Consider the following 27108-nt stretch of genomic DNA (forward strand, 5'->3'; position numbering starts at 1 on the left):
AGCCAGAGTCAGCAATTTACTGTCCCCTCCTGAGCAACAGGCTCTCAGACCCACAAAGTCCCCTTGGAGACAGCTCACTATCTCACCTCTCTTTCACCAACTGCTCCTGGAACAAAGCAGTGAAATTCTCCTTGAATTGATACTGCTTAGAGTCGGCAACAGCAGAGAGAGCTGCTGATTCCGTGCCTAAGGGTCTCTGGGTAACTCTAATCATCTTAAATGCACTATGGTCACAGGCAGATTAATTTCTCACAATGCTTAACTATTTTTATCAACAGAGTATTACAATTACAGCTAAAGATCATGCACACTAGAGCTCTGTGCCTTAACAGTAATCTCAGCTGGGGACTAAATTGTCCCAGAGATTGTTTTTACAAACTGCGTCTGCTTCCAGAGTTGCATTTCTTACATTTTATCTCTTTGTTTCACGTGTTTAAGAAACAGTTGGTGGAGAAGAGGCAAAGCGATGTGCTTTTCCAGTGTTGGGCAGAATACTTGTCCCCCCCAGGTTTGGAGCGGGTTCCCATGAAGGTTTGTGGTCCCCATTATTATTTGGGATTCTGGAATAAGGCATCTGTGTGGGTGAACCTGCTTTGCCTCTTTGTTAAATCAGACTTAATTTTTCCTATCCACTGGAAGGCTTATTTGTAAGAGGCTCCATCTTCCCTGCTGTTAATAGTTGCTCACATTGCCTCTACCTTACACTTTCTTCCCCTCCTCTACCTCTTTTCATTTGATAAATACTAATCGAGCATCCCCTGTGCTGGGGGATGCAGTGAAGGGTAGACTTGTACAGCCCTTGTGTTCTCAGGGCTTAAAAGGTCCAAAGCTGTACAGATAATACACAACCAGTGGCCATTGTGAGTGTGGTTTGAAAGATATTTACAAGATGACACAGGAGGGCAAAAGGGGGCACCCAACTGAGTCTTGGGGGGTCACAGAAGAGATGACTTTCAGTCGGCAGCCTGTAGTGGGTGGGAGGTAAGCATTAACAGGCAAAGGGAAATGAAGGGGAGGAACATTTGAGGCAAAGATCTTGAGGTGGAGGTTTGAAGAAGTGAGAGGCTTTCAGTACATGCTCATCAATATGTATTGCTTTTTACTTGCTTGCAAGTTCCCACTTCTATTCATGGCAACTTAGAATCAAGGAAATGCGATCATGAGGCAGGGTACAAATTTTCTTTCCTTGGAAAGAGCTGGTGAAATGGGACTGGGGAAGGACCTCTGTGAGGAGGATGAGCTGGAACAGGGGGTCTGGCCCCTCCTTCATTCTAATAAGGAGGACCACCTACCAAGGACACCCCAGCCCTGCTGCACTGCCTACTGACTGCTAAGGAGTAACTTCTGTCCATGCTACAAACCCCACCTGGTCCCATCTGATTCCCTACATCCTCATAAAACACCAGGACACCTATAATCTTAAGAAAAGGGAAGAGTAGCTCTAGACATCTAATGGAGTAGTGATAAGGAAGCATTTCATACCTACACTTGCAGGGGAGGCCAAACTGGGTACACTTGATTGAGATCCACTGGGCTGGGTTACAAGTTAGTGACACCAGAGATTGGAGATGATAAATAACTTGCCCCAGGTTGTGGTGCTAATAAACAGGAGAGCACAGAGAGGACTCTCTTCTCTATCACTATATACCCATAAGTCATGGTTCATGTTCTGTAGATGTTCACAGGCTCCTGGGAGGAAGAGAGATATACTCCTGAACTCTGTACAGAGAGAGGCGTCCAAAAAAGAGGTGCCATCTGAGCATGGGTAACTGGCCCCACTTGGCCATTTTCAAGGCCAAGACTGTGGAATAATGCTTAGAGAACCAGATCCCCTAGCAATTTTTTTTAAATTAAAAAAAAAAAAAAATTAAGAGAGAGAGAGAGCCAGCAGGGAGGAGGGGAAGGGCAAAGGGAAAGGGAGAGAGAGAATCTCAAGCAGACTCCCCACTGAGCACTGAGCCAGACACGGGACTTGATCTCATGACCCTGAGATCATGACCTGAGCCAAAGTCATGAGTCCCGACACTTAACCAACTGAGCCACCCAGGCGCCTCAATCCCCTAGCAATGTGAATCACAGCCATGGATAGGCTGGAGGGCACAGAACCAGCAGTTACCAACAGACGTATTCTGTTGCACATGTCACAAGTATCCTCTTATAGTTCCTGAAAAATGCGAATGTCCAGATGAGGTGGGGGTGAGGAGCTAAACTAGAAAAATGAAAATGCGCATGCTCTCTGATGAGACTCTTCCCCTGTCCTGCTCCCAGATGCTGAAAACCAGGCCTTAGAGTTGCCTCCACACAAACTTTAGAGTTACCAACATTTCCACACAACCCCCCACCCCCAAACTGGCTGGGTACCCACTGATTCACCCAACAGTAAAGCCCATTTGTGGGGAAATTTCCAAACAGCATTTTAGATTTAGATTTTAAGAGCCTCACTTTTAAATAAGAACTAAGGCACACATAAGTGTGAGGGGCCTTCGACACGAAAAAGAAAGACAAAAACCGACAGAAAAAAATAAATGACTTAGAATTAGCAGCAGGGATAGCAAGAAAAAAACACAATAACTTTTACCTCCAGTCAACATATTCAGCGAGATCAAAGACCAAAGCCCGCACTATGTCCTTGGAATAAGAACAGGCTGCTATAAAAAAAGAACTGTTGGAAATTTAAGATAAAAGCATCAAAATAAACACATAAATTTAAGAATAGAGATAAGTTGGAAAAAGACAATCTTCCGGAAAATAAAACAAAAACACTTGGGAAAACAATATGGGAAAATTTCCTAGAGCTGAAGGTTATGCATTTCTAATTCAAGAGTCTGTAAAATGCCCAGCACGACAAATGAGGAGAATTCACAGCATCAGGGAATCTCAGGACCCTAGAGACAGAGCATACATTGTAAAAGCTTCTGGGACGAAGGCTGGGCAAACCTGATCATAACAAAGGGTCTGGAATTAGGCATCAGACTTTTTAACAAGTTAACACTGGAAGGCAGAAGAAAAGGGAGCAATGCCTTCACAATTCTGAGGGAAAATGATCTCCAGCCCAGAATTCCACATCCAGCCCAATGACTGTTATGTGCAGGAACAAAGTGAAGGCATTTCCAGAGCTACAAGGACTGAAAACATTTTACCTCCCTTGTCTTAGAAAACGAGCTGAGAATGTTTGTGAGCAAAATGAGGAATGAAGTCAGGGAAAAGGAAGGCATGGGTCTGGGAGAACGAAAGAAGACTATTAATAGAGGAATGTGGAGAGGAGACCATAGGAGCCCAGCAGCCTGAGGACACTGTCCAAATTGGAAGAGGACGGCCACGGGTGCTGGAAGTAAGGTCTCTGCAAATACTGGGGAACAGCTAGGAAGTAGTCCTAAGAGGCATCTGAGATGGTTGGTGAAATACATGGGGAAAAAAAAAATACATGGATAGAAGGAAAACAAAGCAAATAAAAGGATGTGGGGAATTCTTGGTCCAGGGAAAAGAAACCATAAAAAAGGAAACACAGTAACACACTATTTAACACAGTAGGGAATATACACGGGTAGTCCTAATGACATAATCACTGTCTAACTAATAAAAAGCTATGAGATAGGTATGCAGCTGTGGAACATGGACAAGGCAAGATGGGCTGGTATAAAAAGTCCAAAGTACCGTGTATTAAAGGAAGTAAGCAAGTGATGTCTGAAATTCAATAACACCCAGGAATCTCAACTTGCCAACGAGAAATACAGACGCTAAGAGAGGCGGAAGCTTTTGCCTCTAGGAAGTGGGACTAGGGGTTGAGAGTAGGGGGTGGTGGTGGGTCAGGGACTTCCTTTTTTTTCTTTGTAAAGTTTTTCTTTTAATACAATTTAATTTTTTTTTTTTTTTTTTTTTTTTTAGATTTTTTATTTATTTATTTGAGACAGAGAGAATAAGAGAGAGAGAGAGAGCACATGAGAGGGGAGAGGGTCAGAGGGAGAAGCAGGCTCCCTGCCGAGCAGGGAGCCCGATGCGGGACTCGATCCAGGGACTCCAGGATCATGACCTGAGCCGAAGGCAGTCGCTTAACCAACTGAGCCACCCAGGCGCCCTACAATTTAATTTTTAAAATTTGTATTCATAGATTACTTTGCTATAAAACCAAGTGAATTAGAAAGTGAAGTGTTAAGGGGAGTAAACAACCAGCAGATTCAAGCTCCTGGCTCCAGACTCAGGCCTGAACCCATGTCTCTCATGTGTATTCCTCTCTGTGCCCAAATAAGAAATGTGTACCTGGAAAGCCCAGCCGCACTGGGAGGTGGATGGAAGAACACAGGGAGAAGTCCACTCCTGCTCCTTGGATCAGGGTCCGAATCTTCGAGCTTTGTCTGACCCTATGTAGCATAGCTCGGTCCAGAAAGTGAGTCTCAGGCACGCTGTGACCTTGGGACCATGCCCCACACATCCGGGGACCACGCTGGTAGGAGATGTGTGGACGCACCTGTGCAGGGGTGCATTCGCAGAAGTCTTTCTGCAGATGCTCTGGGATGCCATGGTTAAGGTGCAAGGAATTGCCAGACTCTTGCTAACTAATAATCATGCAGTAAACCCTATTTGGTCTTTGTATGTGACTGAGGACATATTTTTGAGAGAAAGAAACTGATTCCACCAACAGCACCTGTGATCTTCTCTGGGTAGAAGGGTTTCCAAATAAATCAAGTAAGATTGCTGAAAGACAGCCGTCTTTGCTATTCCACCAGGCTGCAGTTTATCCCATGGTGAGCAGTTTCCATCTTTGCTACAGCCCAGGCAGGTGCAAGTGTGAGTTACAGAGCTGTGTGGTGGGGAAGCCAGTGCGCGCCCTTGAAGCGTCTGCCCCGGGTCCCAGGGACACTCGACCCAGCCTTGGTGTTGTGCCCTTTCCTCTAGAGGTCAAGGGCATCCATTTGAAACCACATAGTTAGAATTCTACCAAGATCCTATTAGCAGGGAGAAATTATTACCTTAATAAAACTTAATCTTGTAACGTCCCACTAACTATTAAATATTATGGGTTACCTTCTCTTGTCACAAAAGACAATGAAAACAGTATGGGGTGTTGTGTGGGGAGCAGTGATACATATTGAAAAATCCAAATGTCATCAAGACTTTATTTACTGCTCACCCACATAATCCCGGCATTATAAAAACGACGAACAATGAATGGAGGGGGAGAAAACAGACGGACAAAACCCAAGTCTTAAAGCTCCATCCCTGTGCCAGTAAGTAGTTTGAAAACAGTGTCCATCAGGATCCATATGTTTTCTGCATGTGTAAGAATACTCTTACACAGGGGGCTTACTTCATAACTGAGATTCTTTTTCATTTAATTCAGTCATATTAGATTATGGGGCTGATTATGATCATATCCACAAATCAGTATTTTAACAGAGTTTCCATGGAAACACTATATGCCCCTGTTTTTTAACTTTTTGGACAAGGCTTTGCCTGTTTAACAACTTGAACAAGTCTGACGAGGGCAACATGTTTTGTTTAAGTTTCATTAACTGGGGCCAATATTTCCTAATTGCATTACCAGGAGAAACATTCACAGCATTACTCGTACCATGGAGAACCTCCCTTCGTCCAGCGTTCGATTTACTTTAATCACTGGAGAACAGGAAACATACCAGGATTGCCTTGTCTTATCAAGTTTTAAATGTGTTAACTTGTTTTAAATCTATGAAATAATCTCCCTTATTAAATGACAAAGTTAGTCTTGTTAAGAGGATCGTCATTTATGGCTATATCCATTTATTTCTCAAAATGCAAACATGCAGGTACCTTTGGCTCCCTGCTAGAGAGGTGAACTCATTGTGTATAAACGCAGACCCTCTTCTGCATATGGACATCGGAAATATTCTACGTTCCCCCCAAACCCTCCCCCTCTCCTGCCCCCATAATGGTGAAAAAAAATAATCAAGCTCAGAAGAAATGCAAAAATGATGTCCAGGAAATAAGAACTTTTCATAAAACAACTTGTTGCCTTTCTTTCTTTCTTTCCTTCTTTCTTTCGTTCTTTCTTTCATTCTTTCTTTCTTTCATTCTTTGTTGTTGTTGTCTTTTTAGGCATTAACACCCACATGACCAGAGACATTTACTTGCAACAATCCACAATTTGGAAATAGCCTGTATGAAAGTTTTTGAAAATCCTGCACTATATAAAGACACGGGGGGAAGGGGGCTTCGCAGGCTGAAGTCAGAGTTCACCATGACAGCACATAAAACATATGGCCCGAAGTTCCATGAGATGTCTGAGTCTGAAATGCTGGTGAAGCTTAATAAAATATCAGCAAGGAATAGTTTAATTTTACAGCATTAGGCACCGAGGCAGTAATTTGAGTGGGGCGAGCTGTATTTCAATACATCAAAGTATACTATACTACAGGGAAGACGAATATATTTTTAAAAGACATACATTCCCTACTCAGAATTACTTGACTCAAAAACTTTGCTTTCTGAAGGAGGGTAAGTAGAAAACAGTTACGCTCTCCCCAGAGCTACCTGTCTTACTTTTTCAACTCTGGCTACTCCTCAAAAGCTAGCTGATCTGTCTCTAGGCTGATGCCTTTTATTCAGGATGTGCGGGTTCAGACAGAAGAGAAACCTGCACCGTGAGTGTGTGGTTCCTTCCTGACCACGGGAGTCCAACCGCGTCCTGCGGGATGGCTGTCAGGCTGGCTCCATCCCCTGTCTTCTGCCCTCTTTCTGGGCTGCTTATCCCAGTCCTAGCATCCTGTCCTGGGTGCTGTGACCAAGAATTCCTCAATGTGGAGGGGGCTGCCATTCCAATCCTCACTTCATTCCAGGGCACATACATGTTCTGTCTTGAGTCTGGCTGTTCTAAAGCAAGCATGGGGCCAAGGGGCTTTGTTCGAGTGGCTGTCCACACACTCGCCCGGGTGCAGGGGAGGGAGCAGGTCCGTGGACGGCCATGCTTCTCAGCTACCAGTCTCCAGATCAAAGGGAACTCTTCCCTTCCTGCACAGTGATGAAGAGAGGGTGGGCTTTCGGGGGTGGCTTCTGAACAGAGGATCAGCCATGACAAATATGTCCAAGATCTGACTGATAGCGGCGTGCTGGGATGGACTAGATGAGTGCGAACTCCATGCACAAAGTGCCCTGCTTTCTTCACCTCCGGCCCCAGAATGCTTTTCCCACCCCGCAGCCAGGGCAGAGAGGCGGCAGGCAGTTTCCCCCTTTCTCTTGGTGGCCCTCAGCCTCGAGAAACAGCAGGCAGTGGGGACCTCCAGGGGAGGACATCTTCCTGGGTGGGGTGGATGCATTCCTTCCACCCAGTCTGTTTTGTGGGGGCTGTCTCTTTTAGGGCCCTTCCTTGGCTTCTCCCCTGATGAAGGGAGGGGTCTGGGAAGAGTAAATCCAAGATAAAAGGACACAGGGCTTGAAAGGCTTTGAAATCAGGCAGCCGGGGGTTCAAGTCCCAGCTCTGCACCTCATAAACTGATCTCTGGCAAGTGACCCGCCCTTCCCAAGACTCAGGTTCTTCCACAGTCAGATGTAGAAGATAACAGTCCCACTCCTGGACTGGTGGAGGGACCCATGATCGTCTCCAGGTAAGCACCCTAAGTCTGAGGTTTGCTGAGTGTTCTGTGGGTTTGGAGGTTTCGTTTCAGCCCTGGGATTTTAGGGACTTCCGGTGTCAAGTCGGAGCGCTCAGACTTCTGGACAGAGAAAGAACTAAACAAAGAATCAGCTGCTAATTCCCAGTGTCTGTCGCTGCAAATATGATGGAAGCAGGAGAACAAAATGGGGAACTAGAGTCAGTCTGCAGGCCAACATTTGTTACCCTTGCAGACGGACTTCCTCTGGACCAGGCATCATTGTCTTAAGCCAGTGGACTTGTTCTGCTAGAGCATTTCATGAGGTAACCCCCATGAGGCTCCCTGCCGGCCTGCTGCTCCTAGCAAACCCTCGGCGATCACGGGGAGATCCACCTGGGGGTCACCCGTGTGTCCAAATGCGGGAACACGAAATGTCTGTGCCATGCCCACTCCCTCCCCCAGCCACCTTTTCTGAAATCCTATTTCTAGGGCAAGCCATCGTTTTCCTGTGCAAATGCATAGGGCACAGCTTAACCCCTTCCCACTATGTCCTAAAATCGTGTTTCTCTTTTTAGAAGGGAATTGTTAAGAAATAAAGAACTTATTTTTTATCATTGTAGAAAAATTAACCATGTTCCTGAGGACAAGGAGAAAACACCAAGTTTACATCAAGACTTAGAAGTCTGGGTGGGGGTGGGGTAGGGGGGGTTGGGGGGGTTGGCGGTCGGTCATAAGTGGGCTCAATCAGTACCTTTCCAGGCCATGATTCAAATTCTCCCCCCCAGCAAAGTGGCATTTGGCTTTGCATGCCAGACTTAGTCAAATTTGCAAACGGCAAGGATCTACTTCAGGAACAGCAAGTAGGACTGTGTTAGCATGATATCACCCACTGTCTGCCTCGAACACTGGGCTGAAAAGGATTCCAAGGTCATGAGGCCAGGGTGGGCCCCATGTGGCTGCTGCTGGGGCCACTTGGGCCTACAAAGCAGGTAACCGGGCATTTATTTACCACCCCTGGTCTGCCGGGTATTACGTCCACACTAACATACACTTGAATGCTCTGGAGGGAAAGTTCTGTGGCACCAGTGTGGCCTATGAGTGTCAGCAGGGCTGGCTTGTCCTCAGCCACACTGGACTCAGGCACCTGGGGGGTGGGGGGTGACAGTTCCATTCTGCTGCCTCCCCGGCACGTGTGGCATGGGTTTGCCACAACCCCACGCTGTAAGTAGCAGCTCAGGGTTTGATGAACGTGTCCTGAGATGCCGTCATGCTTGCAAACGCGCAGTCCCTCTACCCCCTCCAGGAAGCATTCTGAGGGCGGCGAGATGCATCTCTCTAGTCATGGCACAGCTGGCAAAGAACCGTGCCTGTGAGGTGACAGCACGTCCCACAGTACATTACACTGCAGGGCTCTAATCCCGACCCCAACACCAGGCAGCAGCATTCCTGTGGAGGGGTGTGTGTCTGAGACACAGCTTTTCAATATTAAGAAAACACTCACAGTGGAAGATGGGGGTGGGGGCCTCCACAACCGGCTCCTGGCTCCTTCACCTCTGCTCCTCACCTCCAGCATCTCATTGCCGGAGTCCCTCCCCTCCCCCTCTGTGCTGTAGCCACACTGGCTTCTGGGAGCTCCTCAGACACTGTGCCATCTCTCTGGTCTCTCAGCCTTTTCCTGGATTGTCTTTGCCTGGAATGGCCCTTGTCCCTTCCCTTCTCTGCAGTAAACTCTCATCCATCCTTCACATTGCAGCCTGGTTATAACAACCATAGGGTGGCTACCCCTAGATCCTCTGCCAGATTCCCTGACTGGAATCTAGGACAGCACCATGCACTTCCTCTTCCTAGCACTTTGCGGGGCTGTGGTTTTTCAGAGGTTTGTGTGGCCGTATCATGTGGTCTGTCTCCTCGTGAGACCATAGGGGCCATTTGGATTGCAGGTCCACTTATTTTTCTGTGTCTTATTTCCATGCCCATAGCATCCACAAATGCAGAGTTTAACAGGTAAGGAGCACTCAACAGATGCCTCCTTAAGAAAGAAAGAATACATTACGAAATCTACAACAAACTTTCAGAGAGGAGATGAGACGGCAGTCAAGAATGAGAGTCCCTCCAATACACCCTGTTCTTATGTAAGAGTGTTTTCACCTTTAGGAGACATTTAAAGCATCAATAAGAGTAGAAATTCCAGGGGCGCCTGGGTGGCTCAGTCGTTGAGCATCTACCTTTGGCTCAGGTCATGATCCAGGGGCCCTGGGATCGAGCCCCGCATCGGGCTCCCTGCTTGGCGGGAAGCCTGCTTCTCCCTCTCCCACTCCCCCTGCTTGCATTTCCTCTCTCGCTGTGTCTCTCTCTGTCAAATAAATAAATAAAATCTTAAAAAAAAAAAAAAAAAAAAAAGAATAGAAATTCCTGTCTCTAAGAAGTAAACCTTGCCCATTCTCAGGACTGCCTCAGTAGATTTAACCACCTTAGCTCTTGGTCACACCCAGCAGGGGCACACCGCTGCATTTCCAAATGCCTTCATGGTAGGAGCAAGTTGAGGCCACGGACAGAAACTCATAAACATCAGCTGTAGCAGCAGAGAGCAGTATGCTGAGTTTATTTTCTTCTTGGCCCTCATTAGAATCACAAATGAAATGTTGACAACACATGAAGGAGCCTGCTTGTTGAACACAAATGTTTCCACTCCTATCAACCTCAAAACTCCAAGAGTCATGCTTCCTGATGAAAGCGGACCGGCTCTGGGGAGCTGATGACATGCTTTCTCTAATTACGCAAGGATGGGGAAAGGGGCCTCCTACCAGGGACAAGCAGGCTAGAGGAAGGAGCGGTGGGCAAACCTTGAAGAAGCAACAACACAAGCACATAGTAGGTGGCCTGATGGGCTTCTTGGATGAAGTGAAAGATAAGAACATTACTCTTGCACCAGAATGGGCAGTTGCCCATTATAAGTGTGGATGGAAGCTGTGTCCATGTCAACACAGGAACTTTATCTTGCAAACAAATGTCCCATGTGAAGGTGCAGTCACATGACACCAACAGCCAACTTTCTTTTGTCTTTGGAACTACTTTGATGACATCAGATAGGTTGAGCACAAATTCACTTAGATTGAATTGATTCTAGCCAAATAACACCTACATTCACCTGCTTTATAGTCCAAAAAGATGGTGAACTCTGTCACACAAGCAAAATGCTCCCTTGCTTTAACTTGCCTGTTTTTGTTCCAAACAGATTAGTATTAAGTACCTACAGCCTGGGTACCTGGCTGACACACGCCGTACAGAGAGCATCGTAGAGAAGATACCAGCTCACGTATATGGCCATGTGCAAAGACAGGTTGTTGTTGTTGTTGTTTTCTGCTCAGACTCTTACATAAAAGTATTATTTAGTCCTCCCTGCAAACCTGCCCATTGGGTCCCTTTGAACAGATGACGAAATTGAAGATCAGAAAGGTTAAATAATGTCTTTAAGTTCTCAGAGCCAGTAAATGTTGGAGGCAGCCTTTGAACCTAGATGGGTTCAGCCCATATTCCATGCTTTCAACAGGGACACTGTTCTAGAATGAAATGGTGGGACAGATGAAGGCTGGAATAACAAAAAGGAGTCCTCAACAGTCCCGGATCTATAACTGGTGGGTTATAATGTAAGGCCTGCCCGAGACAATTGTGTTTTCTAGGACATTTTCAAGCTACATGTATCAAACAGTTCACACAGAGCAAATCTTAAGAAGGAAAAGGCAAAACGCAGATTCATTAGTGCATCACAAGGTACACACACTAAACTGTAACTTGAAAATATTAAAACACATTGTCATCCATTTCAGAAACTGGACCATCCTGGTATCATAAAAGTACAAAAGCAAATATAAATTCACCAAGAAGAGCTGCACAAAACACTCATTTTATGTGTAACATGAGTAAATAATCAACCATGAACATAAATTTCATTCCAATTTCTATTCCTGGGGCAGAGACAAAAGTCGCCAATCAAAAGATCTAAGTAAAACAGTGTGTCAGTGTGAGGCCTTGGCCAAGCTTCCTAAGCTGCCATGTTTCTCGATCTTTTTGTTTCTTTGCTAGCTTTATGTCAACCAGCATCTGTCTGTGTTTATCCCACCAGCCGCATGAGCTCACTAATTACCTTTAATCATACTTATCTCCAATGCATCTTTATCTTCACATACATCCTGTATGCAGGCAAACCAAGTGCTGGAAGTCTGAGGTTGGGAAGACACTGGAATATGAAGTCTGTACTTCCTCTAACCTTGACAATGCAGAGTGGATGGATCAAAAAAAATAAATAAATAAAACCCACAAAAAACAAAAAACCAAAAACCAATCTACGTCCGCTTCCACTACTAGCCAAAGGACTTCTGAGACTTTGTTCCTGGAGAGCTGGACAGTGTTAGTGTCCACCAAAGTCAAGTGCAGTCTTCTCATGGGTAGCAGATTCAAGGTGTGAGATGATCCGCATTGACTCTGATATAATAAATATAAAGATTGCTAAATAGCACCCCACAGACAGGTATATTCTTTGAGGGCCAAGGGCCAGTGTTCTATGTCTTTTCTAGTTCCCACAGCACCTAGCTCAGACTTGGACTCCATGGACAAGTGGGCACTGGGATGCAGTCGCATACACTTAGGCCATTGACTTCCTTAATATTAGAGAGGCTGAAGGCACACATTTCATATCCGCTACCCACTAATTTTATCAGCTATCTTGAGGCCAGGTCAGGGGAGTTTAAACTCTATGGATAGTCATATAAACTGAATGACACTAGGTAGCCCTAGGTAGGAATTTTTACTTTATCAAAAAGGCAAGACAGAATGAGGAGGTATATATATCCTTCCCACCTTCTCACTAGAGAAATCCTATGACAGCCTTGATTTTCCATTGAGTGACTCAAAAGGGAACTGTTTTCCTATCTTCTGAGTTAGGGAGCGCTTCCAGATAATTAAATTTGTAGCTTACTGTCAGAAAGGACTGTATAAAAAAAAATAATAATTTAAGACATGAAATGCATAGAACTATAACTTCCCTGAATATTGTCTTTAACGTGGGGACTCACGATCCACATATTTGCAATAAATATGCTGGACACCTTAGGCAAGTTACTTCTCTGTGCTTCAGATCTGTCATTCATGCATTCCTTCAACATTCAACATTTATTCAATGACTGTACGACATGGTATTACAGAAACTATGAGAAGAAATACAAGAAACCATCTTAAGCTTATAGGCTAGTGAGTTGTTGTCAGCTTTAAGTGAGATAATGCAAATAAAGTGTAGAGGCAGAGATTGCTAACGCTCTAGCACTCTTCTTCCAAGGCACACAGTTAGACTACATTTCCCAGCCTCCCTTGCTGTTAGGTATGGTCATGTGATTTCATTCTGGCCAATGGAATGTAAGCCCAGTGATAAGTACTATTTCCAGGCAGGGACCATGCCTGATCCTCATCTTTTCCCATCATCAGCTGATGGAGAGGGTACTATGAACTAAGAGGAAGGCACAGTGACAAGATGGAAGGAGGCTGAATAACTCCATGAAGGCTGGCCCCCTGTCAACCTCAACTAGACTGTGATGAGAACAATAAATCTGGAAGTTTACTCATTACATTAAGGATTTGTATTTAACCAGTACAAATCCTCAGCAACATCTGGCCCATTGTAAGCACGAAATACATTATACTATAGCCATTGGAAAATATATTCCTAGCTCACTCACTATATGTTTTATAAGACCAAGGAGAAAAAGAAAAAAAGAAAGAAACAGGAAGGAAGGAAATAATATTGAGGTCCTTTAAATAGCTCTGTATAAACTTTATACTTGGGTGCCATTTGGTCATCTACAACCCTAGGGAAATATTTCCAAATGCCAAATTTCCTCCACAACCAAATGAAATTTCTGCATGGATTTACGATGCCAAGGTCTTTCTCTGAGCTATACTGGGCAGCGGCTGTCACTTGGCCCGGCTGCCTCCCCCGCGTCAGATCACTGCCGCACCTGCTTTGGATGGGGGCCCGCTGGTAGGGATGGGGGAGTAATTTGCCACGATTTTACCAAAGCAGATATTAAAACTGGGAGAAATAGTCCATGCATTATGAGGTCTGTTCACATGTGGCGATCACTTGGCAGAGAAAGACGTGTATCACTCTGGGGGCTAATCCTTGCGGAGTGAGACGGGGGAGCTCCAGCGTGCGATACTGGCACATAAAACTCAGCTAGCTAGTCAGTAAGAATCAGCCACCTCAAATATTCCAGTAAACGAAATGCATCTCTACTTTCTACTTAACAAAAGTTAACTCTTCTCCTCCTTTGTATTTTTAAAATCACAGATATAACACATTTGTTGTAGCAAGTCGAATATGCAGAGGTATAAACAAAAGAAGTTAATTTTCCTCTCTTCTTAAATCACCCCTGTCTTCTGGGCAATCGGTATTATTTGGAGTCTGTCCTTCCCCACTTATTCCATCTTCAGACAAACCAATGCACATTTTTAGGGTTAACCCCTCCAGCTCTGCACCTCTGAATTTTTTTTTTTTTTGGCAACATAAATAAGATTATGCAATGTATATTCCTATTCAAATTGCTTTATCTAACCTAACAATTTATTATGAATACCCTCCTAGGTGAGTATATTTAGCTGTAACTTATTTTTTTTTCAATAGTTGTATATACCTGTATATTACCTGCTAATACACATTTGCTGGATTTCAAAACATCGTCAATTTTAAATGTTAATAATTGTTGATTATTTTTTTGAGGAAGGTGAAATGCTAAAAAGACCAATTTATATTAGGAAATGTTCTGACTTAAGCAAGTTCCCGCATGAGAAACTGGGCTCTTGACGAGGTCTCGGTACTAGGAACCCTCACAGTGGAGCCTCCTCCCCTCTACAGAGCCTTGGCCTGACCTGACATCTGGCATCTCTGCCATGCACAGTTGTCTTGCCACTTCTCAGCTCTGGCTCACCAAGGGAAAGAGAGAGAGAAGGTGCCTCAGGCATTAGCACACTCCCTTGGTTCTCTGGGCTGAGGTCAGATGGAATAAATCAATCAGATTCCATGTCCAAGTCCTTCAATGTCTGGGAGGCATCTCCCCCAAGTGTGCACTGCCTATCTTTTAATCGCCTGTGAGAGTCAGCAGGAGCAAAACAGAACCAAAGAGCCCCTTTGGGTAGTAAGGCACGCTCCCAGGAACCCCTCAGCGGTGTGGGTTCTCTGCATGTTCCCAGGTTATCCACATTTTAGAGGAGAGCAGCCAGTCCAGACTCTTTGGGGCCAACAGGAGATGCCACTTTTGGTCATTTGCTCTGCCAGACCTGTGCTGTGCACTTACCATATATCACTGGATCCTTCTTGTGCTATATGAGGTAGCTACTATCTGCATTCTACAGAGGAGGAAGCCGAGGCTCAGAGAGAGCCTGTGGTTTGCCCAAGGTCACCCAGCTTCAGGGTATAAGCGGCATGAAAGTGGGCTTCCTCAGTTGGCCACACAGCCTGGGTTTACCTGCAGGTGTCATGACTATCTATAGTTTCTCTACAGCTGTCCTGGCCCCCTATGCTGAGCCATGCTATCAATGGATTCATCTTTTCCAGGCCTCTGGAGTCCATAAGACTTGGATCCTAGGTCGACCGTGCAAGACACAGCTAAACAGCTCTGCTATAACCCAAAGAGACACTCAAACTCTTTGCCCAATGCCCCCTAAAGTCTGTAAATACAGACTCTTTCAAGTCCACTCAAGCATTCTAATGAGAATAACAAGGTTTTAGACATAAGAATACCCTAAAAATCATCCTTTTCCAGACCTGTCAGTTTGTAGATGAGGAGACAGGCTGGTGGGTAGGTCTAGCTGAGTGGGTGACCGGTGTGTGGTGCAGGAGGAGAATGATAGCAGTGGCTAGGGAATGGGGTGGAGCAAGGCTTGCAAACTATGGCCTGTGGGCTGACCTAGTCCCCCACCTGTTTTTGTAAATAAAGTTTTATTGGAGCACAGGCACGTCTATTTGTTCACGGATTGACTCTGGCTGGCTCTGTACTCACCATCAGGGTTGAGCAGCTGTGAGAGAGACTGTATGGCCCCCAATGTCTAAAATATTTACTCTCTGGCCCTTTACGCAAAAATGTTTGCCAACCCCAGGGAAAGATACAGACACATGGGTTGATGTAAGTTATTGGTAACTTTCTAGTTCTTAGAGCGAGGGTTAGGTTCATAGGCGTTTGCTATAATATGATGCATTAATGACCAAAAGCTACATATGGGCTATCACTGATCATATATCATCAAGGAATTATGATGATTAAATTCTGTGCGCTCACAAATAGAGAGGAAGGAGGGGAGGGAGGAAGGAAGAAGCCATTTAGCCCTTATGAAGATTTAAATGGCTCTTTGTCACCTATACCTGACTTTTCTCCATGGTATCACAGTACTCAAAGAATGTTGCAGAAGAGGACAAAAGGTAGCGGGCTGGGTAAAGGAGATTTTTCAGGAAGAGGGCAGGATGGATATACTGGGAGGATATCCATGAGGCTGGATGGGACATGGCCGAAGGAGACAAGGGATTCCAAAGAGCAGGCTCTGAAGGATAGTCACCATCCAGTTTTTCAGCTTCATTCACAAGGGTCCTCTGCTGCCACCAGAGTGGCATGAGGGGCCGGGTGTCCCAGGCTTTTGCCAGGATCTTCCTCCTACCTGTTGTGTCAAGGCTGTCCTTCAAATGCTAGCAGCATAGAAGTCCTGCAAGGCATTCTCATGGGTAACTGTGAACATTTATTAAGGCATTCCAGGCTGTGGCATGTATCGCTTGCTTTAATTTAATCCTGGGAACAAACCCGTGAAGCAAAAAATACCATCCACGATGTGTTAGACATGAGGCTATAAGGATCCCAGAGGGCGAGTCGCTCACCCAGAGACATCAAGCTGGTGACCGGTGAAGCTGAATTCAAATCCAGGCCCATCTAACTCCAAATCCCACACTCCCCTGCTCTGTTACACTGCTCGGGGCCAGGGATACCCCTGCACAAGCTGCCTCAATAAAAGCCTGGTTTTTACCTTCCTTGTGGTGGCCTGGCCACGGGAGCATTGTGACACTTCGAGGAGCAGCTCTGGGCACTGACGCCCTACCTCAGCAGATGACGGGGGATTTGCACATTCAAAGAAATGCTTCAGGCCCTGGTGGGAAAGTTCCCAACAGCTTCAATTAGGGAACAGTCACAGTTCATTGATGCCTGATGCTCACGGGGCAGCTTTATTGTTTTATATGTGAAAAATGAGGGAAAGGCTGGAACCCCAGCATCAGGGAAACGATGAAAGACTGGGAAGTATTTCCAAAGTCACGCGAACCGAAAGGTCAATTCGGGGGGGCGGGGGATGGGTGGGGGAAAGAAGCAGCTGAGAAGTATTTGTGGCACCAGTGAGAAGAGCCTGTGATGTCCACTAAAGGAAACCATGAGTATGAATTTCAGGGCATCAAGACCCTGTCAACACAGCTAATCCCTACGGATGTTGGCTGAATACGCCTTGGATGACCAAACAAGTGCCCTGTGCAAACCGTGTCAGCCTTCAGCAGGCCAATTTGTCCTCACATTACACACTCTGCTGGCTCTGTTGCTAGACCCCCAGATCGAGGATCCACAGCAAGTGTCCCCCAACCCGGCGAGGGTTGACACAGCATGCTTAATAAGTCAACAGAACTCAGAAACCACCACCGGATTAAGAAGGCGGTTTTATTTTGGTGCCCTGGACTTCAAGCAGATTAAACAATCAAAAAGACCGAGGCATCGGGGTCATGTTTGAATGCTACAGCTGTTCACGGAGGTTTGACAAACATTCTTTCTGGGGCTCGTCGCCTGAATGGGAAAGGCAACGATGATCTTGGGGAGGCTGACACTTTAAGAAAGAAGAGGGGGCACAATCGAAAGATCCTCTTATGGAAAACCATCCGAGTCAGATGGAGACAGGGGCAGGATTGCTTAAATACGTGGTCCCTGAAAGTGACAACGGTGTTCTGCATGGAAGAAAAGCACAAGCTTTTCTGTCCTGAAAAAGTGAATGACAAGCTGGATTCTGAGCCTGCCATGCCCTCAGCGTGTGGATCTGCAGATTCATAAAGGTGGGCTACGGGTTCCACGAGGAAGCCTGTGGAGACTCAGCCATGAAAGGTGAGCCATGATTAATCCCCCTGCACCTTAGAAAAGTTCTCTGTCCATGAGAGGAATGGAGTTCCCTCAACAAGGTATCTGTGGGAAACTTAACTTTGAAGTTGTCTTTCTCTAAAGACCAAACCTATAAAAAAATGTCTCTAGTGGGGGAATTTCTGTTTATGCCATGTTGGGTCAGAAGAAGGACGTGGGGACATATGTACCCAGCCATGATGGCATACGCAGTTAGCATGTCATGGGCCATTTCATAGAAAATACAGCGCTTCAAGTTGGAGTTTATTTATCATCCCCTTGGGCAGGCCGGGGGAGTGGGACTCAAGGAAGAATGAGCAAACTGGCCACAAGCTCAGAAAGACAAGCCTGTCATTAACAGATTAGTGGATTCTGTGGAAAACTTGTTCTCTGATTTAAGATTTGTATTGACTCTTCTCTCCCAGGAAGGTGCATTGGCTTTGAAAGGAGTCATTTAGATTATTTGCAAAATTATAGAAAGGAAAACAAGGATTTTGCTCTTTTATATTTTGGAACAGGGAAGGGGACTGTGATGTTCCGCATCCCTTGAGCTAAACTAAACTGAGCAAAATATTCAGAAGGCTCTCTAGGTATCTTCCCCGTTGCCTTCAGTGCCGTTCCCATCAGTAGAGAATTCAAGGGTCCAGTGCATTGGATAGCCACATTGTCTATTTCCCTAGTTAAGGCCAAAGCTGGACAGACAAACAACCTCTTCCAGGAGCTTTCTTTATGAGTAGATAATCATCTGAGTTTTAAATATTATTGCATGGCCTTGTGAATTTTTCTACCAATTTAACAAAATGTTCTTAACAGGTATTTGCTATATTTTGAAATTCAAGACCCAGGAAAAAAAAAAAGGCAGGAAGTGATACAGCTACTCTGGAGAATGATCTAGCAGTGTCTAAAAAAATGTCAGCTCAGCATCCTCTCTGAACCCTGCAAGGAGGCTCCTATTGATTCTGGAGACCCTCTTCGTAATTTCTGCATGGCCAAGTTGTTCTGTGCAAGGATGTTCTCTGCAGCATCATTTATAGTAAAGGAAAACTGCAGTAACTCAAATGTCCATCAGTAAGGGAGTGGCTGAATATTAAATTTGGCATGGTGTCACCATGGAATGGTCTATAGTATTTACAAGGAATGAACTCTCTCTATATATACCTACATGGATAGATCAGTTTTGAGTGAATAGAGTAAATGGCAAATGAGACATGCCAATGACTATATGTATGTAGAGTTTTAAAAACCACTATATAACACATTATATACTGTGTGTGTGTGTGTGTGTGTAAAAGTTTGACAAGTGGGAAAGCACAGCAGGTAAGGATCCTGACAGACTCTGGAAGCAGACTGGTTTCAAATCATGATTCTACTACTCACTATCTATATAACCTTGGACAAGTGGTTCAACTTCTCTGTGCCTCAGTTCCCTCATCTTTATAATGCAGATATAATAGAACCAGATTTACAAGGTTATGAGGATTAAATTAATATATATAATATACCATTATATATAGTTACATATAATAATAAATATATTAATTGATGTATTATAATATATAATAAATGGTAATATATTATATATAATTATATAGTTTTGATATATATAATATAATATTATATAATTATAATAATATATAATTATATGTAATATTAATTAGTTATATATATATATACTAGTAATATAATATTATAATGCCCTTATAATGATGCCTGGCTCAAAATCTGTGCTACATGACTATTTGCTGTTGTTATTATTAAGCATTGTTTTTTTAAAGGCCCAGAGGGATATGTCAGTAATGGTAGGGGTGAGGAGGCTTCATGTTGGAAAACATGACTTGGGGGCTAATCAAAGGGATTGCAACTGTATCAGTAATGCTTTTTTTCTTTACGTTAACAGAAAAAAAGATGAAAAATATGATAACCTATGAATGATTGACAAAACTGTGTTATAGGAATATGGGTGTTTATTACATGCTTTTCTGCATTTTTAAAATCTTTTTTTTTTTTTTTTGCATTTTTAAAATCTCTTGAATAAAAAGTGAGATGATCACCATTCATGGAATTATTACACCTGCAAAGATGCACATCAATATGTAGGAATACTTCAAAACCGCCTGATCCAAGATGGTAACCATTAGCACCATGTGGCGATTTAAATTTAAATTAATTAAAATTAAATGCAAATAAAAATTCAGTTCCTTGGTTGCAGTAGTCACATTTCAAGAGCTCAGTAGTCGCATGTAGCTAATGACTACCATACTGGACAACAGATGCAGATCATTTCCATCGCCACAGCAAGTTCTACTGGACAGCACTGATCCGGAGCTTACTTTTCAGAAATGTGACTATCTGATTGGCCTATCATTCTTCTGAACTCCTGGCCTCAGGTAATTCTGCTGTGCCCTACAACAGGCATGGGCCCCCCAAGATATTTCTCACCTTTCTACGTGATATCCTTAAGTCTTCCACCTTCCATTTACCGAGCCACTAAGAAAGTATCTTTTCCCAGGCTTCTGACAATCGCACAGCAGTTGACTCCACCGGGTTTGTACCCAGGCCAGCCCGACTTTCCTAAGGATGCGGAATGACAGAACCCCTCCTACAGGTTGTAGAAGGTGTTCGCTGGCCCTGAGTCACATTACTTGTGATTTCGAAGGTGAACCCATGCCAACACTGCTTATACATTGGTTTCGCATCTCAGTTTCCTTTTTGTTCCTCGTAGGTGAACTGCTGCTGCTTTCGGGCGTGATCGTCCTGCTCCGGCTGGTGGGTGGCTGCCCAGAGAGGTGCCGCTGTCACTCGTCTTCACATTCTGTAGACTGCCGCCGGCAGGGGCTGGCTGAAGTCCCTCTGGATTTGCCTCCGCAGACTCTAACGCTGCACTTGCAAGATAACCAGATACGCCAGCTTCCTGCGTTCGCGTTTAGGGCTGTGCCACAGCTCAGGACCCTGAACTTGTGGAACAATTCCCTCTCGCATCTGGCCCCCGGGGTTTTCCATGGACTCCAGCACTTGCAGGTCTTAAACCTAACCCAGAACTCCCTGCATTCTCTGGAAAGCAGGCTTTTCCACTCCCTCCCACAGCTGAGGGAGCTTGATTTGTCATCAAACAACATAAGCCACCTTCCCACATCCCTGGGGAGGCCTTGGGAGAACCTGACCGTATTTGCAGTTCAACAAAACCAGCTTCAGCAGCTTGATCGAGTGCTCCTGGAATCCATGCCCAGTGTGAGGCTTTTGTTTCTCAAGGACAACCTCTGGAAATGCAATTGCCACTTGCTCAGTCTTAAACTCTGGCTGGAGACATTTATCTATAAAGGTCAGTCATGTCTACTTGGAACCCCCCCCTCCCAGTCTGTGTGTTACCAGCCTAGGATGAACCTCATCTCTTGTTCTGCATTAGAAGGAACATTGAGGAGTGTGCAAGGGGCCCGTGTAAGCTTTTTCACACTGATGTCATTTTAGGGTATGGCAAGAGAGGCAGTGAGTCATTAGAGGGTGTTTAAATTCATGATTTAAATTCATCTACAAATATGATTCATGGAGGTAACTTTCCACTTTGATTAACAACATTTATTTATCTGAGAGCTGCAGGCCCTTAAGAAGGAGGGAAATTCACCCCCTGAATAATTGCTCAACTCCAAAGTGGCACAATATTCTAATTTTCAAGTGTGATCCAGCATGGTCTCTCTCCTTGGGATTTCTCCCACTGTGTATGCTTCTACCAATTTGATAGCTATAAATCTTCCCTGAGATTATCCCTTCTGCTTTAGCAAATACCGCTGTTAACTGAAATTGTATGCAGCAGGGACCCCTCCTAAAGTTGCTTACTATTTCTTTAACCAGATGATAAAAATCAAAGCAAAAGAATCTAGAATATTAAAGATGAGGGTTCTGGAAACCACCCAGAGGTCACCTAACTACAGCCCAAGAGCCAAATCCAGCCCCTCTCCTGTTCTTGTAAATATTTATTAGAACACATCTATGCTGATTTATCATGTGTTGTCCTTAGCTATTTTGCACCACAAAGGCAAAGCTGAATAGTTGTGTATGGCAAAGCTTAAAATATTAACTACTTGGCTCTTTATGGAAAAGTTTTCTGACCCTTCTAACTCAATACTGGTCTATAATAAATGGGAAATGGAAGCCCAGAGATGATCAGTGGCTTGCCCAGGATGACAGATTAGAAGCACAGAGAAAAATAGAATGAATGATTGTTGGGTCTTAGCCCCACATTCTTTCCTCTACATCACAGTGCTTCTTTCCTTTTAATTTTCAAGCATCATTCATTCATTCCTGTGTTTTGAGTACCATTTATGAGCCAGGCACTTTTCTAGATGATGCGAAAAGGTGAACAAGAAAATCTCTACCATCATGGAGGTTACACTCTGGTAGCAAAAACAGACGTTAAAATAAGATAGCCAATCAATAGCCAAGTTCAGACAGCACTTGGTGCTAAGGACACAAGGAGGCAGAGTGAGGGGAGAGACAGCGACAGGACGGGAGTTCCATTTCAGATAGGAAGGATAGGGAAGACTTCTCCAAAGAGGTGATGTGGGTGAGCAGCCCCTGAACAATGAGGAGAAATGAGTCATGAGATAATTGGGGAAAAGGATAGAAATTGCAAAGGGCCTGACAGGGGACTAAGCTTGGCTTGCCTGAGAGACAGAAAGAGGCCCGCAGAGTGGTGAGAACAGAAGAAGGGACGCAGCGAGCAGACAGAGATGAGGCAACACAAGTACTCAGGGGCCAGGTCATGTAGGAACGTGCAGAGCAGGCTGAGTCACTTGGGTTTTATTTTAGATGAAATGGAAATCTCTTGAAGAATTTTAGTCAAGGGAACAAAATCTAACTAGTTTCAAAAGCTGACTCTGGTGACTTGAGGGAGAGCAGACCATAGGCTGCAGAAGAAGCAGCAAGGGGATGAGGGAAGAAAGTGATTTCAGTCATTCAGGGAAGAGAAGATGGTAGCCTGGACCAGGGTCATGAGAAATGATCAACTTTGGGGATATATCTGGAATATTGAACTGATAGAAACTGCTAATGGATTGGAATGGGAAATGAATGAAAAAAAAGAGTATATTATGGGAAATTCGATTTGTTTGATCCTGCAAGATTAACCACATACATAGCGATGCCAGGGGCCGATAAGGGGCAGAATGGGGGTGGGGTCTTGGCCCTGCATTCTTTGGCAAGTAGGCAAGTATATGGTGGAGATGGTAAATTGAGAGTTCTGGGGCAAGTCAAGTTCAGGGTGCCCATTACATATCCAAGGGGTGCCACTGAGTTGGCGGCTGTATGTTTGAACCCCTAACTCAGAAAGATCTCAGAGCTATAGACATGAATTAGGGGGTCAATAGAGTCCGGATGGTTGCAGCAGTTACATAGAAGGAAGGGGGAGAGAGCACAGCGTGAGTTCAGATATACAATATTGAGTTAAGAATCCTTCTCAACCATATAATAGCAAACAGCCTATCCCTAGCCAACTAATCTTCAAGTTGCCCTACAACAGGGGGCATAGGCTGTGGCAAAAACTGTTCTTCTAGGACGTTGCAAATAAAACTTTTCATACCTAGAGGTGAAGTGGCTTTAGTTATTGTGTTCTGACTAAATGCTAACCATAAGTCAAACCATCGCAGAAAGAGTTTTCAGCAAAGAACATTTCTTGACAAAAGATAGTTTCCAGGTCCAGGACACTAGAAGCAACATGGGATAGGAAATAGGAGATAGCTCCTCTGCTCTGCCACAAACTCAATTGTGACCTCTGGATGAATTAATGTTCCCCACCCCACCCCCAACCAGCTCTCAGTGTCACAGGTGAAAGCTGACAGAGTGAAGCCAGAGAGTTCCTGAGGTCCATTCTAATTCTCAGACTCCCTGAGGAATAATATATATTGGGTAAGGCAAAATAGGCATTGGCCAATGCCTTATTTTTTTAAAGGATACATAAATAAATACAAACAGGAAAGGTATTAGTCAGGACAGGCTGGTTGGTATGACACCCATGTGGGTCATGGTCACAATAAAAGTCTTTTGCTCACTCGTGTTAGACCCAAGGGAACTGGGGGCTAAGGTTGAGTCCCATGCAGTCATTCAGGGACATAAGCTCCTTCCAGCTTCTAATGCTGCCACTTTACCACGTGGCCTCTAAGGGTACCACCAAGTAGGAACAGATCACATGGAGGATGAAGCAGGGGATTTTGTGGCCTAAAAGTGGCATTCATTGGTTCCATGGGCCACAACTCAGTTCCCAAACTGACCACAAAGGATGGGGAAATTTTGCCTTCCCACGGGCCCAAGAGCCAAAAAAACGTGCTTTGATGAATACCTACTAAATGTCTCCTTCACAAAAGCATGAACATAGATTTTGTGATTAGTATTGCTCTCTCTCCATTCAGGAGTAAACAAATCATCTTCATGTCAAAAGCTAACTGTATTGAACATTTATAGCTAGGCATTGTGCTAAATACTTGACCTACTTCACCCAACTGAACCCAGAGTGATCTTGTGATATGATTTTTCATTATTACCCCCTCTCCCACTTTCCAGATGAGCAAGCAGAGGCAAAGAATGGTCAACTGCAAGTAATAGACTCAAGATTTGAATCCAATTTCTTCCAGGACACTGGTAAAGAGCTACCAGTGGCCAGATGGGGGATAATGAGGGCTTGGCAAGCTGGGACTTCTTACATTAACAGCTTCCATGGATCTAGAAGGGAGGGGGACCCACAAGCTGTCATCAGCAGATTTGCCTCCTGGGGTCGTGGCTGCGGAGATGGTGGTGGAAGGCTGGGAAGTGAATCCTGAGCACACAGCTGCACAGGTGGCCATGGAGCTCTTGTGGCCACAGCCCCTGACTTCCAGCTCTGTCCCAGGCTCTAGCCTGGGTATTTCCTTGGTGCTGTGGGTCCCAAGGCCATGCCTCCCACCTAATATTGATCAGCAGGAAGCCTCAAGCTGGAGAAGATAGTGCTTAAGCCTGGAGTGATTGGGTGAACCACCCCAGTCTAGGAATGAGTCAGTGACAGAAATGCTGGTCCCACGGCAGGCAGCCTTTCTTCCCCTGGGGGGAGTCTCCGTGTTCTCTGGCCAGGTTGAATATCATCACTACTTCTCAAAGCCCCACACTCCATTTCGGTTTCTCTGGCCTTCTGCCTTACAACAAATTCCTGGGCAGAGGCATGAACTGGTCCCTGAGGCAGGGATCCTTAGTCTCAGTATAGCCTGATGGCACCTAGGGCCCATCAGAAGCAGCCACCCTGCACCTCTGGCCTCCTGCATGTCAGCTCAGGAAAGGAGGAAATTCCTCTGTTACCTTTTTGCTTTAGAGTTGGGGCTCTGCCTCAGGGAAATCACCGAAGAAGCCAGAAGGGGCCCAAGTGACTCTAGCAGTAGGCGATTCAGTTTCAAGTAGGGTGACAAAAAGGTGTGGGTTGAATGCTGCCATTGATCCCGGTGTGACCAGGGCCATGATAATGATGGCACTATAAAATGGCCCCATCTACTCATAGGGCCTCCTAGGACTTGGCTTATGAGGCTCAGAAGATGGTTGGAAGGCATTCAGCAAACTCTGCAAAGGAAGGTTATAATAACACTGAAGTGACCATCTCCTGCATGTGACTTTCTGATATAATTTCATAATCTACCTGTGGTGTGTACAAAGGCTCTCCATTCTAACTTGGCTAAAAGTGGTGCCAGGCTTCACAGCCCTCCTGGAGGAGGAGTTTATGGCAGCCAGAGGAGCTGAGCCACAGGTCATGCAGGCCAGGTTCTGCCCAGTCAAAGGGCTACACTGAGGGTCATTGCATTAACTCTGCTGACCTCAAGAGCCTCCAGGAGGGAGGGGGAAGAGGGAGGAGGAAGTGGAGAGAGGCAGTGAGCACAGTGAGAAAACTGGGATCAAGGGATGGGCTGGGTTGGAGTGCTGATCTGCCCACTTATGACCTACCTGGGTGACCTTGTACAAGAATTACCCACTAGAGCAGAGTTGTGAGGACTTATCGAACAGCGCTTTGTAAACTATCAAGTCAGATACAAATACAGTATTTTATGGCAAAAAAAAAAAAAAATGTAGTCAGAGAAGTTAATTTGCCTAGATAGTAAATCGGAGGTCATGTTTGGCCAGAATGAAACCTGTTAGCTCAGTGTACTTTCTAGAAAACAATCACCAGGCACCCAAATCCCCCCCTGAACAACACGAGTCTACATACCTGAGGAAATCAATCACCTTACAGAGAGTGGAAACTGGCTCTAATAACTTGTTGGAAAGTTCAGTTCTCAAATTACTGAATGTTCCAAGGCCTGAGGAGACATGTTAATTGTACTTAATCCCACGAACTAAACTAATATAACTGTCAAAGATACACAAACACTCAAAAGGCCATTGACCTTCCCATTTGGCATCACCGAAGAGTGTTAGTAGACACATTGGGTCCTTGTAATTAATGTACAACATCACAACAAAGGACATTTGTCGTATTTATCGGCTTTTGTTTTTTAAAGGGGGAGTAACAGACGGTGTCATCTGTGCGTCTCCAGACACCTGGAAAGGAGAGGACCTCCTGAAGATCCCTCATGAGCTCTACCAGCCCTGCCCTTTCCCGTCTCTGGATGTGGGGTCCTCCAGGGGGCAGCAGCTGGGTTCTGCCCACCGGCCCGTCCCTGGGCCTCCTGAGAGCCACAGCGCCAGGGAGCGAGACCCCTCGGAGTGTGAGCTCAAACCCAAGCCGAGGCCGGCCAACCTGCGTCACGCGGTGGCCACCATCATCATCACCGGGGTTGTGTGCGGGATCGTGTGTCTCATGATGCTGACGGCTGCCATCTACGGCTGCACCTATGCGGCTGTCACAGCCCAGCACCATGGGGGACGCCTGGCTCCGACCAATGAGCCCGGGAAGATGGAAGGAAAGGAGCTGTGTGACAGCCCACCAGCCTGAGAGCCTCCATCTCAGAAAGGAAGAATCATCTTAGGCCAGAGAAAGTGTCCGATGCATTCACTGCTAAGGTCTCATCTTGCTAAAAAAACAAAACAAAACAAAAACAAAAACCTGTCCATATAAATATTCCCCGGGGGGGAAGTATCATGTTGAGATTTTAAAAATACTGCATTTGAAATAGAGACAACACTTGTGCTCTGTGTCTGAGAAGTTACTGTAATCACTCTATGTGCAGGAAGGCAGGACGCAGGGAAAGGGAAGATACTCCTCCCAGGTACTCTTCCCTGCGTTCAGTTGCTTTAAAAGAGCAACAGAAACCCAAACACACGTGCTAGTCAGCGTTCCAGGGAGCTTTATGGTCCATTGGAAAACTGCCCAATTTTGAGTGCCTGGGAAGAAGCTGGCAATCTTACCCGAGGGGCACTGAATG

General features: G+C 45.2%; 2 protein-coding genes across 7 annotated transcripts in view; one reads left to right on the plus strand and one right to left on the minus strand.

The window, feature by feature from the left end:
- Nucleotides 1-27108, minus strand: part of CACNA2D3 (calcium voltage-gated channel auxiliary subunit alpha2delta 3) — an 852366-nt gene that overhangs the window by 122447 nt on the left and 702811 nt on the right. The window lies entirely within an intron of this gene.
- Nucleotides 20321-26678, plus strand: LRTM1 (leucine rich repeat transmembrane protein 1). Its single transcript, XM_036109201.2, has 2 exons — nt 20321-21062; nt 26245-26678. The coding sequence occupies exons 1-2, from the start codon at nt 20321-20323 to the stop codon at nt 26676-26678; spliced, it is 1176 nt and encodes a 391-aa protein (XP_035965094.2).

The sequence above is a fragment of the Halichoerus grypus genome, chromosome 1, assembly GCF_964656455.1.
Source record: "Halichoerus grypus chromosome 1, mHalGry1.hap1.1, whole genome shotgun sequence".
NCBI lineage: Eukaryota > Metazoa > Chordata > Mammalia > Carnivora > Phocidae > Halichoerus > Halichoerus grypus.